The following is a 15,447-nucleotide window of genomic DNA, read 5'->3' as shown; positions in this document are numbered from 1 at the left end:
TTTAAACATATTTCTGAAACATTACATCTTTTTGCGTTTTTAAACAACAACATTTAACAACTTTATCTAAGCATGCTTTAGCTTAACCTTTTTAAATACATTTGAACATCTTAATCTGTGTAAACTGCCAGTTTACAGATTCATTCAGGGTCCCCGACTGAATTTTCTGAGTCGAATCAGATCTGCCTTTTCAGTCCAGAGATTCGACTATTCGGCGGGGTTTGTTTACCGGCGTTGCTATGGTGACCTCAATTATTATAACCAACTGAAAACGATGCCGGTTTGAAACTATACTGTGATTCTGAAAAAAGTATAAATGCTATCAAAATTCCGTTTCGATAGTATTGAAGATACAAGTGTGTAAATTTGTTTAATGGTTTGAACGATGGTAAACGGTTGAAAAAGGAATGAGTTACGATGTCTAGAAGTAGGTGTATCAGAATGGGCTGACGTCTTCAATGAAAACAGCTGAAAACGAAGCAGTATGAAACTAAAACTGTGATTCTGAAGACATTTTAAATGATATCGAAATTCTGTTTCGATATTATTGAAGATACAAGTGTGTAGATTCGTTAAATGGTTTGCACGAAGATAAACGGTTGAAAATTGATTTAGTTATGTTACTTCTACAGTTGAAGTACGACTGATGATTTGAATCATCGTCTTTCAGGGTTTTCTTCGGGTTTATTTTTTTCTCACGTCACGCCCCCCCTGAAGAACTCTGGCGCCCCCCAGGGGGGGCGCGCCCCACAGTTTGAAAACCACTGGTATATAGGATATCTGCAATGTATACTGGGTTCGGCTTTATTATACTATTCACTTCCTATACAAAAAGAGATTTCTTAAATTCATGTATAATTTAGTTGTGGATGAATACGTAAGGGATAATGTATAGAACGCCAGTCATTATCGAGAAAATAAGCCCCGACAGGGCAAACAGGACACCGACGCGCAGCGGAGGGGTCCTGTTTGCCCTGAAGGGGCTTATTTTACGATAATGACCGGCAAAGTTCTATACATTATCCCGCTTATTACACGGCTACTTCCCAAAACGAAGCAATTTATTTACAATGTATTTGCTACCAGCATTCATAGTGTTGATCAGCAGAGAAATAGTCCGCCCAAGACGTTGACGTTGTCGCTTAGCAACCGACAGCGCTTGGGTTGATACATATCCCGCTTATTACATTGACAAGTTACCGGACTACGTGCGGAGTGATACCAAAGGCAAAAAGTCATTTTGTTTACCTTGACAGCGGTCATTATTCATCCATTGCCAATGAAATATCAAAAGATAATTGACCGCCGGAAGTTGTGAAGTGCCCATGCAAGTGAACGGAACGTTGAAAAGACCCGTGTAATAAGAGTATATAATTTAGTTGTCGATAAATACGAGTATATACTTTAGTTGTTGATAAATAAGAGTATATACTTCAGTTGTTGATGAATATATACTTTAGTTGTTGATGAATATATACTTTAGTTGTTGATAAATAAGAGTATATACTTTAGTTGTTGATAAATATGAGTATATACTGTAGTTGTGGATGAATATGAGTATATACTGTAGTTGTGGATGAATATGAGTATGAACGTAGTTGTGGATGAATATGAGTATATACTGTAGTTGTGGATGAATATGAGTATATACTGTAGTTGTGGATGAATATGAGTATATACTGTAGTTGTGGATGAATATGAGTATACACACTTGAGTTGTTGATTAATATAATTTAGTTGTGGATGAATATGAGTATACACACTGTACTTGTTGATGTATATATACTTTAGTTGTGGATGAATATGAGTATATACTGTAGTTGTGGATGAGTACTGTGGTTGTGGACGAGTATATACTGTGGTTGTGGATGAGTATATACTGTGGTTGTGGATGAGTAGATACTGTAGTTGTGGATGAGTATATACTGTAGTTGAGGATGAGTATATACTGTGGTTGTGGATGAGTATATACTGTGGTTGTGGACGAGTATATACTGTGGTTGTGGACGAGTATATACTGTGGTTGTGGACGAGTATATACTGTGGTTGTGGACGAGTATATACTGTGGTTGTGGATGAGTATATACTGTGGTTGTGGATGAGTAGATACTGTAGTTGTGGATGAGTAGATAGTATCTACTCTTCCACAACTACAGTATCTACTCATCCTCAACTACAGTATCTACTAGATACTGTAGTTGAGGATGAGTATATACTGTGGTTGTGGATGAGTTGTGGATGTATATACTGAGTATATACTGTGGTTGTGGATGAGTAGATACTGTGGTTGTGGATGAGTATATACTGTAGTTGTGGATGAGTATATACTGTGGTTGTGGATGAGTATATACCGTAGTTGTGGATGAGTATATACTGTGGTTGTGGATGAGTATATACTGTAGTTGTGGGTGTACTGAACCTGTTCCACGGTGCAGGGGGGGCCCCGGTACCTCTTGGGACCCATAAACTGGACTGGCGAGGCCCGCAGGCTGAAGACGGGGTCCGTCAGGACGCTGAGTCCGTCCAGCTCCACCAATGTGGTGGCGTGGCCCAGCCAGGTGACCCTGAGGCCACGCCCTGGGGGGGCACTGTCCACGGCCCCTCCCCGAGCGAAGTACGGGACCAGCACCGGGAGCTCTTCGTCTAGGACCTAGAGAGAGAGAGAGAGAGAGAGAGAGAGAGAGAGAGAGAGAGAGAGAGAGAGAGAGAGAGAGAGAGAGAGAGAGAGAGAGAGAGAGAGAGAGAGAGAGAGAGAGAGAGAGAGAGAGAGAGAGAGAGAGAGATTTATGTCGGGATCATTTGACTTCAATAGTGTGCCTGAACGACAGGTAGTGTGCGGCAGGATTGCCAGTTGTCTATATCGCACTCCTCTGGGGGTTTGCACCATCTTTTGCTATTTGCTGTTTGACCCAGCAAGAGTTGACAGTAGTTTGACCTCCACCTTAACCGTGTTCCACAAACCCGCACACTTCACTACATGCTTCCGACATGCCTCACTACTGAACCACTCTCATTCAGACAAGTTGTTGCTTGGTCTTGAGCCAACCCTACCTCAAAGAAGTTGAGGAGGACATCAATATCCTGTGAGCAGTTGTTTCTTTGTGAACTCGCGGCCCATTGTTGAACCAGGTGGTCGCAGTGAATGGCCATTCAAAGCTGAAACAGACAGGAGGTCATGATGTAGATGAAGCTCCATCCACCCTCATGCCCCCCGGGTATTGCGGCTTTGTCCATTTTCATTATGCTGTTCTGGAGATCCATTGCACTGGTAACACCTTCAGGAGTCGCTTTGGCTCACATTGTGATCTCATTGTGACATTGTCATGTGAAATATTCCTATCTGATTAGGAAACCGTTGGCACTGCCAAACTCCTGGCACTCCATAATCAGATGAAATAACTAAGAGGCCCTGCGACGCCCGTGCCCTGAACACAGCCCAGACTCCAAGAGGCTTTCTGTGATTGGTTGACCTCGCACAGACTGACCGTACCTGCTTCGCTCTTCCCTAGAAAGACTTGGTTGAGGGGTGTGGGCACCACCCATGGTAGAGCTAGAGCGTAAACAAAGCCAAACTTTCTTGCGTCCATGTTTTAAAAAATGGGGGCCTGTTAAATCCCGCGCAGACCCACTCATCTGGGCTTTGGGGGGGGGCTAGAAAAGAAATAAGACGCCATGGCCGAAAGAAAAACATGGCTACCGAGGCCCTCAAAGTGGCTGCAGAGACTTCAGCACAAAGGAAAGCGACAGAGGCTGACCAGTGCTGCACTCCGATATCCGTACAGTACACTAAACGTAGTATGCAAACCGCACTCGCTGAGGGCGCAGATTGTCAGTGTTGTTCCAAATCAAATACTCTGTGGTGCACTGACCGGAAATTACGACCACGACTGTCGCCGCGGCTCCTCCGCCGCAATAAACATTCCGCTTTGAACAGTGAACTCTTTACGCCTAGCAGCTATAAAAAAGCTAAAAAGGTATAAAAACTACAAAATGACTATTAATGCAGGCAGCCCAGCATCAGCCTCAACTGCATCCACTAACCCTAACCCTAACCCTAAACCTCACCCTCACCCTAACCCTAAACCTCGCCCTAACCCTGACCATTCTCAGTCCTTGCAGAGGCCTTCAGCCTCACCTGTATCCGCTACCTAATCAAGCCTCCGTCCCAGCAGAGGCCTTCAGCCTCATCTGTATCCGCTAACCCTAACCCTAACCCTAACCCAGGCCTTCAGCCTCACCTGTATCCGCTAACCCTAACCCTAACCCAGGCCTTCAGCCTCACCTGTATCCGCTAACCCTAACCCTAACCCAGGCCTTCAGCCTCACCTGTATCCGCTAACCCTAACCCTAACCCAGGCCTTCAGCCTCACCTGTATCCGCTAACCCTAACCCTAACCCAGGCCTTCAGCCTCACCTGTATCCGCTAACCCTAACCCTAACCCTAACCCAGGCCTTCAGCCTCACCTGTATCCGCTACCTAATCAAGCCTCAGTCCCAGCAGAGCCCTTTCCTTTGTCGGATCCCGAGTGCTGCATCGGCAAGATAAACACCAGCGGTGAGCATAACCAATGCTAACCATAAACTATTCTGAAACAGCGTTAATAGAATTATGGCCTTCGAGACTCCGGCTGGCTTTGTGAGACTAATGTTGGAGGCTGGAGGAGTTTAAGTAAGATTTTCTGTAGCTTAGTGTGTGTGGTTGAGTTTAAACCAGCTAAGATGAGCCTGGACACACTGTTGGTCGGCTCTGTGGTTTGCGGTGTGATTTCACCGGTGTTTGTCTTTGCATTTGGTGTGCGTGTTTGTGTGCATAGGTATTCTGGAATTGGCCAAGCAATCGCTAAATGTTGTTAATTCACAGCCACTTGGATAACAGCATTCCCCAAATGGTCGAAAAACACAAAAGATGCTACCTTTTGTTGTTGCCTTGTGTTTGTTTTGTGCAGGCCGTAGACAACGATCTGCGATCTATCCACACACTTTACACAATACACAGCCCACCTCCCTGGTGCAACCTGAGGATACGCAGTCCAAGACGTCTGGCAGGTGGATGTGTAACAAAGATGCCCACTCAGAGACCACAACAGAAAGCTAATAGCCGAAGGGCTCTTGATTTAATGGACCAGCCCGATGAAGGGGGCTAATTAGTGGTGGTCAACAATGCTAATCAACCCTTTCCGCAGTTGCCGACAATGTTGGTAGGTGCATTCATCAGGTTTTTCATTGACTTAATCAGCTGAAATGATCGAACAATGCTTTGGTATAATATTTGATGTATATAAACCTTAATTAGTTAGACATTAAATAATATGATGGTTGGTTATTAAGAAGACTAGAGTTTCCAACCTCTAGTTGTAATTAAACCCATAGCTATAATGTAACAAATTTATGAGCGCATGATATTATAACAGTTTGCCTATAATGTTACGACGTATAACATTTTGGTTCACCGATTACATAATGAAGCAAGCATAATAATTTCCTCCTTACGTCATGAAGCAAGCATTATCATTTTCTACTTATAAGCCGTTTCTCCACATTTTTGATTAATTTGTATATCAGGAGATTAGACCCTGAGGGTGATTCACACTTGATGCTTTATATGCGGACATCGATGTCGTTTAGACATCAGTAGAATCAACGGGGGGTTTAGGGGGGTGGGTTGCAAGGGGCGGGATATGACGTGGGGTCTAAGTTCGCAAGAGGCTGTCACCGTAGTTGGTTTTGATTTGACCATAGACAAAATGGAGGCAGAACTGTTGTCAGTAATAATAATAAAAACGTTTTCTATACGCGTGCAGCTGTGAACTCATGTATTGTAATGATTGTATGAGGTGTGCTTTTAGGGTTATGACAAGACCTATGTTTTGGCACCACGAATGACTCTTAACAGCAGTGCCAACATTTAAATATTTTTTAACCATTCAGCGAAAAAAGGCAACAGGCTGATGATCATTTCGGAGTGGCTATTTGTACCCCTGGTATAAATAGCCTTAGCCAGCTACAACGGCTGGCTATCTGTTGATGCTAGCCAGCCGTTGTAGCTCGCTAACTGTTGATGCTAGCCAGCCGTTGTCGCTCGCTAACTGTTGATGCAAGCCAGCCCTTGTAGCTCGCTAACTGTTGATGCTAGCCAGCCGTTGTAGCTTGCTAACTGTTGATGCTATTCAACCATTGTAGCTCGCTAATTGTTGGTGCTAGCCAACTGTTGTACCTAGCTAACTGTTGATGCTAGTCAACCGTTGTCGCTCGCTAACTGTTGATGCTAGCCAGCCGTTGTCGCTCGCTGACTGCTGATAATATCCAGCCGTTGTACCTAGCTAACTGTTGATGCTAGCCAGCCGTTGTCGCTCGCTAACTGTTGGGCTAAAACACCCTTTGCGATGCGCATAGGCATCGGGCATGGGCGCTTATTCCCGGGCAATCGTGTACTTTGCGTATTTGTGTACCTTACATGAATGGGGTTATTGTACTTTATATATTCTATATAGCCTATTTGTTTTTTGTTAAATGTCATGAAGTCTAATAAGATACATTATGTCCAAAGTTTTTATTTGTAGTGTCATATATATATATATATATATAGCATATGAGGGAAACTGCAGAAAACAGTATTCCACCGTGGCCGAAGCAGCTGCGACGTTAAGTCTGTAATCAAGAGAATGCCGGATCAATTCCCTCTATTGTCAGATTGTCACGCTTTTATGATCGCTACGCTTTTTAGTCAGCAAGACAGACCTCCTGTATCAGAAAGCTGCAATTTCAGTGCCTCCCTGATATTCTGAGGACAAGCCCTAAGACTTGGAGAATAGAATTACAAATTAAATCTGAATCTAGCAAAAGTCCAAGATTAAAGTAAGCTGTTCTACTTTTGTGTTCTATTGAGGAGTCTAACAATGCAAAATAGTGTAGCTATTCCCAATGCTATCATAGGCAATCATGGGTGTTTGTTTACAAATGTATTTGAGGAGTCTGATCTCCACACTTTTAAACGTTCAGAGAAAATCAGGGTTACCTTGTCTGCAGCAGTTATTTATTTATTTTTTATAACATTGTGTGATCAATACGCCAGGGTAAATGCACAGGGGTGAAAATAGGATACATTGATATTTGCACTGGGGGGGAACACATTAATGTTTGCATATACTGATAATTGTACAAGGATACGAATAGCATTCCCTTCTAATTGCACCAGCGAACAAATAGCATAAACTGATAATTATACCAGGGTATAAATAGTGTCAACTGATCTCGTAATGGAACTGTTATATAATGGTAAAACAGGTATATAATGTACTATAGTCTATTCTACTGTTATATAATATATAATGGTAAACCAGGTCTATAATGTACTATAGTCTATTCTACTGTTATATAATATATAATGGTAAACCAGGTCTATAATGTACTATAGTCTATTCTACTGATATATAATGTACTATAGTCTATTCTACTGTTATATAATATATAATGGTAAACCAGGTCTATAATGTACTATAGTCTATTCTACTGATATATAATGTACTATAGTCTATTCTACTGTTATATAATATATAATGGTAAACCAGGTCTATAATGTACTATAGTCTATTCTACTGTTATATAATATATAATGGTAAAACAGGTATATAATGTACTATAGTCTATTCTACTGTTATATAATATATAATGGTAAACCAGGTCTATAATGTACTATAGTCTATTCTACTGTTATATAATATATAATGGTAAAACAAGTATATAATGTACTATAGTCTATTCTACTGTTATATAATATATAATGGTAAACCAGGTCTATAATGTACTATAGTCTATTCTACTGTTATATAATATATAATGGTAAACCAGGTCTATAATGTACTATAGTCTATTCTACTGATATATAATGTACTATAGTCTATTCTAATGTTATATAATATACAATGGTAAACCAGGTCTATAATGTACTAGTCTATTCTACTGATATATAATGTACTATAGTTTATTGTACTGTTATATCATGGTAAACCAGGTCTATAATGTACTATGGTCTATTCTACTGTTATATAATATATAATGGTAAAACAGGTATATAATGTACTATAGTCTATTCTAATGTTATATAACATATAATGGTAAACCAGGTCTATAATGTACTATAGTCTATATTACTGTTATATAATATATAATGTACTATAGTCTATTCTACTGTTATATAATATATAATGGTAAAACAGGTATATAATGTACTATAGTCTATTCTATTGTTATATAACATATAATGGTAAACCAGGTCTATAATGTACTATAGTCTATTCTACTGTTATATAACATATAATGGTAAACCAGGTCTATAATGTACTATAGTCTATATTACTGTTATATAATATATAATGTACTATAGTCTATTCTACTGTTATATAATATATAATGGTAAATCGGGTCTATAATGTTCACAGTGGTATAATGAGCACATACCACAGCCTGTCGTGATCTATTGCTTAAATGTACTATAGTCTATTCTACTGTAATATAATATATAATTTACCAGTCTATTCTACTGTTATATAATATATAATGTACTATAGTCTATTCTACTGTTATATAATATACTATAGTCTATTGTACTGTTATCTAATGGTATCAAGATGTTTTCATAGGACAATGTATATCCCGCTGATGGGCACAGTAGGGAAAACAGAATATTATGGGATGTATTTGCACTATTATTTAGCAAGGTGAATCATTGTCCGTCATGAAGCATTAATCTTGGTGGGGGTCTTTATATTAACATGTCAGTCTTTATATATGATATATATGGGAGAAGGGGGAGAATTAACACGGTTTTGTCCCTATTTTTGGCTTCAAGGGATGGTTATAAAAGCAAAGGGACAAATGGCCTATTATGTCTTTGACATGCTCACAATTTTGTAATATATTTATAGATTTATGGAACATATTTTTTTTTAATTAAAAAATGGAAATAAAGAAATAGATTGAAAGACCTGTTTGAAGTAAAGTAAGTAAGTAAAAGTAAGTAACATTTATTTATAAGGCACATTTAAAAAGTTTTCACTGGCCAAAGTGCCGTACATGGTGCAAAGAGGCATATAAAGGAACACATACCACATACATAGACATAGAACAAACATATAAAATAAACAACATATCCCAAAAGGGGAGGAAAGGCCAGGGAGGAAAGGTGTGTTTTAAGCCTAGATTTAAAAATGGTGATGGAAGGAGCGTTTCTGACTGCAGGCGGCAGCTCGTTCCAAAGGCGGGGGGCAGCCACAGCAAAAGCCCTGTCACCCCGCTGTTTCAGCCTAGTGCGTGGAACGTGTAAGAGACCCAAGCTGCCTGATCTAAGGGACCTGGGTGCTGAGTGGTGGTGGATGAGCTCTGTGATGCAGGGCGGGGCCAGGCCATTTAGGGCTTTAAAAACCATAAGTACGGTTTTAAAATGAATTCTGTGCTGGATGGGCAACCAGTGGAGGGATGCTAGGATGGGGGTTATATGATCCCGCCTTCTGGATCCAGTCAGCAGCCTTGCTGCGGAGCTCTGGACCAACTGAAGGCGAGAGAGGAGTGATTGAGGGAGTCCTAGGTAAAGGGAGTAGCAGTAATCCAGCCGTGATGTGATGAAGGCCTGTTTTAGTGTTTTATATTGCCAGTGAAAACGGATAGAAAAGGCCTTGCACTAACCCTGTACCAACGTGACCTAAACAAACTCTGTTAACGTTACTTATTTAACACCAGACAGAAGTCTGCAGACACTGCCGCCCTTTGGACACTTTTTTCATTACAACATGACCATGGGAAAATAGGGGGAGCCACACCATGGGGGATTTAAGTGGATACGTCGGGACTCTGCGCAAGTTCTTTGCAAACAAATTCAGGTTTCTTTGCAGCATTATGCAAGTTTTAATAAAGCCTTAATCTTTCTAAGTCCTTCTCGACCCTTTGAGTTTTAGATTGTGGGTTTTCCAGCTAACGTCTCTTTCCCACAGCCCCTAATGATCCAGCGGTGAATTGCAATACCATACTGAAAACTGCAACGCACAACTTCAATAGGCTCACGACTCTGTCCAAGCGTCTGCGTGGTCATGGTGTGACAGCTTCAATAGGCTCACGACTCTGTCCAAGCGTCTGCGTGGTCATGGTGTGACAGCTTCAATAGGCTCACGACTCTGTCCAAGCGTCTGCGTGGTCATGGTGTGACAGCTTCAATAGGCTCACGACTCTGTCGAAGCGTCTGCGTGGTCATGGTGTGACAGCTTCAATAGGCTCACGACTCTGTCCAAGCGTCTGCGTGGTCATGGTGTGACAGCTTCAATAGGCTCACGACTCTGTCCAAGCGTCTGCGTGGTCATGGTGTGACAGCTTCAATAGGCTCACGACTCTGTCCAAGCGTCTGCGTGGTCATGGTGTGACAGCTTCAATAGGCTCACGACTGTCCAAGCGTCTGCGTGGTCATGGTGTGACAGCTTCAATAGGCTCACGACTCTGTCGAAGCGTCTGCGTGGTCATGGTGTGACAGCTTCAATAGGCTCACGACTCTGTCCAAGCGTCTGCGTGGTCATGGTGTCACAGCTTCAATAGGCTCACGACTCTGTCCAAGCGTCTGCGTGGTCATGGTGTGACAGCTTCAATAGGCTCACGACTCTGTCCAAGCGTCTGCGTGGTCTTGGTGTGACAGCTTCAATAGGCTCACGACTCTGTCCAAGCGTCTGCGTGGTCATGGTGTGACAGCTTCAATAGGCTCACGACTGTCCAAGCGTCTGCGTGGTCATGGTGTGACAGCTTCAATAGGCTCACGACTCTGTCGAAGCGTCTGCGTGGTCATGGTGTGACAGCTTCAATAGGCTCACGACTCTGTCCAAGCGCCTGCGTGGTCATGGTGTGACAGTTTATCTCCAGAAATCGAAAACAAATTAAAGTCATGCCTCAGTCATTACATTTTTTGCTCAGTTATAAAATGTTCAAAGGATTTCTTTAATAAAAGGCCAATAACTTAATTACCATCCAATAACATAATAAATCATTACATTATTGGCAATTTACTACGGCTTTATTACATTTAAATTATTACGATATTGGCAGTTATACGTTATTGGCCGTTAATACATTATTGGTTGTTACAAGGCTCAAGGAGAAGAGTAATATTAAGTTTGAGCAACAAAGTGTAAAGACATTTGGGGAGCCTAAATGAGAGTAATATTACATTTGAGCAACAAAGTGTAGTCTTGTGGTGGGCTCTATAGACATAATTCACCACGCATGGAAGGGATATCAATATCGCAAGACATTGTGGGATGCTGGATCGATCTTGCCGTTGTCTTTCAACGTCTGCGTCCGCATGCGAGTGCGTGCAGAGTGTGTCTGCACGTGCGTGTGTGTGCGGCGTGTGCATGTGTGTGCGGTGTGTTGGTATAAGAGCATGGAAACCCGACCCGAGCCTGACGGGTTCGGACAAATATTCAGAAAGGATGCTGGGGTTGGTGTCGGCTCGGTCACATCAGGGCGAAAAGGCGTCAGAGTTGGCGTTGGCGCTGCTTTAGAGTTAAGGTTTATTTCACTTTGCTGGGGACACTCGTGTTGATTTGAATTTCATATCCGTCCTACAGAACCTCAGAACCTCTGGTGTCATTTTGTGGAATTTATCGTTATTGTGGCCTTTTTTCTGGCAGCATGTGAATTTCCATTGGTTACGATTCTGCGCAACAAGCGCGCGTGCTTACGCTCGCTTGTGCACATTAGTATGTCATTAGTATGAGAAAGGGTGACTTTAGCTGTGTCGGGCTCGGGTCGGGCTCCGTTACTTCTCTGTCGGACGCGGGCCGGGCTGGGACAGAAGACGTGGCCCGTTCCGCGCTCTAGGCTGTCGGCGGGGTCCTGCGCTGCCTTTGTTTTGAAATGACTGCGTCAGCGCGTGTGGGTGTGTATGTGTGTGCGTGTGGGCGTGCATGGGTGCGGTGTATGTGTGGGTGAGCTGCAGGCTGCATGGCACATTCGCACTGACCAACTTTTCAGAGTAACTTGTCGGACAGGCCTGCTATTATATAGTAGTTAGATAACCGTTTACTCGGGGTATATAAGTTCTTAATAGCGTACCTCTTTGCTGGTTGGCACGTTGCTGTTGTCTGTGTCCCACAGCAGGAACTTGAGCAGCCTGGCCTTGGAAGGGAACCGCCATGTGGGCCAGGGGTTGGTCCAGCGTCCATGTCTGTCCCGGCACGACTTGGTAACTTCCTCCTATGGTTTGAACAAATCTAATCTGTTAAAGCTGCCTACCGCTGAATGAGTGTTAAAACCTGGTTCCCTGTATGGTGCACTACTTCAGCGGTCCCCAACCACCGGGCATTCCTAACCGGGCCGTAGGTTAACGAGGCTACGACATGACTAGAATATATATTTTTTTAAATTCATGCAAAATGCATGCACACTTAATAAACTCAATTTACTTCACAATACTGTCACTCTTTTAGATGCCATAAGTCTATATGCAGTTGTTAGATGGCATATAACATGTTTGCATTTTTGGCAACCTCTGCGCAACATAACCCAACCACCCCCCCCCCCCCTAACCCTAACCCTAACCCAACCTCTGCGCAACATAACCCAACCACCCCCCCCCCCCCTAACTCTAACCCTAACCCTAACCCTAACCCAACCTCTGCGCAACATAACCCAACCCCCCCCCCCCCCCCTAACCCTAACCCTAACCCTAACCCAACCTCTGCGCAACATAACCCAACCACCCCCCCCCCCCACCCCGGTCCTTGATGCTTAAAAGGTTGGGGACCGCTGCACTACTTAATACCCAAAATGCACGGTAAAAACTGTGTACAACAGATGAGGCACTTTATTTACTCACTATATCCCGCTATGATGCATAGCGGTTTTCATTGTCATCAAGGTTTCTGCACATGCAAGGATTTCCATCTTTTACAAAATCATTGAGTCCTATTCGTTTACATTTAGGGCATTAAGCAGACGCTTTAATCCAAAGCAACTTACAACGGTTCATTCATAAACACATTCACGGCAGAGTCACCCAGCTAGGAGTCAGCTAGGAGGGGCTGCGGATCGAACTAGCAACTTTCCGATTACAATGCAATCCTGGAATAAATCTGAAAATGACTCGTGACCAAAGTCACCAAAGCAGCCCAGAGTATTACATGTGACTTACACCAATTACAATTAGGGCATTTAGCAGATGCTTTTATCCAAAGCGACTTACATCAGGAGCAGTTAGGGTTAAGTGTCTTGCTCAGGGACACATCAACAAACAGCTAGGAGGAGCTGGGGATCGAACTAGCAACCTTGCAGTTTCGAGACAACTGCTCTACCAGCTAACCGAAGCTCGGCTTTCCAATCAAACAAACCCAAAGTGTGTTGTTAAGAGTCGTTCCTCGGTTAACCAGCAGACAGGCCCCAGGTCCTGCTACCACTGGCTCCTCCATTGGCTCACAGCTGGTCAGGGTGAGGACACACACACACACACACACACACACACACACACACACACACACACACACACACACACACACACACACACACACACACACACACACACACACACACACACACACACACACACACACGATTATAATTTAGGGATCATAGTGAACTTTATCTAAGGGAACAATATACATTCCAACTACGGTGTGCTTATTGTGCACTCCCAAATGATGGACTTCAATACCCCCCTACACACAGTCACTGAAACGACAACATAGCTTATTGGGAAAAGGAAACCAAAACCAAGATCAACAGAGAGCGTGCTCGTGCGCGTGGCGAGTTATGTAAACAATGAATAAAGTCTTTCTCCCTTTTAGTGGCTTGTTCACATGACGGGGAACTTTAGCGGAGTGTAAAGCCTTCCATACATAACTGACCAATGATGACAAATTGCATATAATCAGCATTACGAAACGTCGTGCCCCTATAGGCCTATATATTGTTAGTGTATTAAACAACTAGTCTAACAGAGCGGACGGCAAACAATAACTTTGTCATCAAAAAAAAATGTTGTTCATACAAAGTGTAATACAATATCGTGATTATAAAACGTATTTGCAGCTGCCTACCTGAAACTTGGGCGTCACTGACTATTCGACGAGTTGTCTGGTAATCTGCGTTATCAGCAGAGTCCCTGGTTGCATAGTTTGATTGTGAAAACATATCAATACACATTAACATGTTGTCCTGAGCAAACATTTTTACTCTGTCTTGCCTGCATACTTACCCACTTCTGGTGACTGAATAAAAGCAAGCAGCGGCAGCAGGAACTAGGCTGAGAGAAGACTGCATTGTGTCGTTATCTCGATCTTTACCGCAACGCAATATCCGGTCACTGACTTCCTATTACCTGTGTACGCCAGTTAATAGTCCCCTGAGCGATATGAATGAATACATGACAAAATAACCACGAGAGGGGAATTGATATTGAGTTTTTACGAAAGGCTTGACAGAGCAATGTCCAAATTATGTAACGGAACAGGATATCCCTTTATGAAGATTCCGTCTCCCTCTCTCCCTCTCTCCCTCTCTCCCTCTCTCCCTCTCTCCCTCTCTCCCTCTCTCCCTCTCTCCCTCTCTCCCTCTCTCCCTCTCTCCCTCTCCTTTCTAATTGGATCCTCTAAATACATTCGATATTTTGGAGAAAGGACGGAGCATGCTCATATACATATTAAGCGTTAAGCCTCTCGTTCACTTACGCCACGGTGTGTTTGTATGTGTGGAACCCCATCTGGCCAGCAGTTCATTATGATGTCTGTTTCCGAGAGGGTTAAGCTTCTCTGTCATTAATAGTATAATGCCACGGTGTCTGGCGCTTTTATATTCCGTATAGTAAAGTACCAGAAGTGGGGTCTTAGCCATGGGGATAACACCACCCCCTCCTTCCTATAGCCTAACTCATTTATTTGATTTAATTATAAACTATTTTTCTATAGGGCCGTTTGTTCGTTATGGCTTCGTTCTCTCTAGAACCGTTTTTTTTTCCAACAATTTCTATATCGAAAACACAACGATTCTTAACTGCATGGGATTATACACTAATTGATAATGAGCATTTGATTTCTGCCAAGTCTGGTCGGCTAGATGCCACGAAATTAATCTGCGCCTTTGATTCATTTATATTCATCTTATTAAAAGTGAAAACCTTTTCTTCTGTCTGTATTCATGTGGTAAGAGACTGTGCACCATGTTCTGGAATTGGAACTGTGTGTGTGTGTGTGTGTGTGTGTGTGTGTGTGTGTGTGTGTGTGTGTGTGTGTGTGTGTGTGTGTGTGTGTGTGTGTGTGTGTGTGTGTGTGTGTGTGTGTGTGTGTGTGTGTGTGTGTGTGTGTGTGTGTGTGTGTGTGTGTGTGCGCGCGCGCGTGTATTCGTGTGTGTTTGCGCGCGAGAGATTGTTCGCGTGCATGGGTGCGTGTTCCAGTGTTTATTTTGTAGTTCTGGTGCACA

At 42.8% G+C, this 15,447-nt stretch overlaps 1 protein-coding gene across 1 annotated transcript in view; it reads right to left on the bottom strand.

Annotated features, from left to right (window-relative positions):
* napepld (N-acyl phosphatidylethanolamine phospholipase D) overlaps window positions 1-14,483 on the bottom strand; it is an 18,167-nt gene extending 3,684 nt beyond the window's left edge. Inside the window, exons 1-5 of the mRNA XM_056588120.1 lie at window positions 14,228-14,483; window positions 14,070-14,134; window positions 13,365-13,452; window positions 12,091-12,231; window positions 2,420-2,650 (exon numbers count right to left, since the gene is read on the bottom strand). Coding sequence (XP_056444095.1) covers window positions 2,420-2,650; window positions 12,091-12,231; window positions 13,365-13,442 — 450 coding nt within the window. The 5' untranslated portion in view covers window positions 13,443-13,452; window positions 14,070-14,134; window positions 14,228-14,483. The remainder of the gene's footprint in view (window positions 1-2,419; window positions 2,651-12,090; window positions 12,232-13,364; window positions 13,453-14,069; window positions 14,135-14,227) is intronic.
* Between the last annotated feature and the right edge of the window lie 964 nt (window positions 14,484-15,447).

This window comes from Gadus chalcogrammus, chromosome 4 (genome assembly GCF_026213295.1).
Source record: "Gadus chalcogrammus isolate NIFS_2021 chromosome 4, NIFS_Gcha_1.0, whole genome shotgun sequence".
NCBI lineage: Eukaryota > Metazoa > Chordata > Actinopteri > Gadiformes > Gadidae > Gadus > Gadus chalcogrammus.
This window is presented reverse-complemented; position numbering and strand designations above follow the sequence as displayed.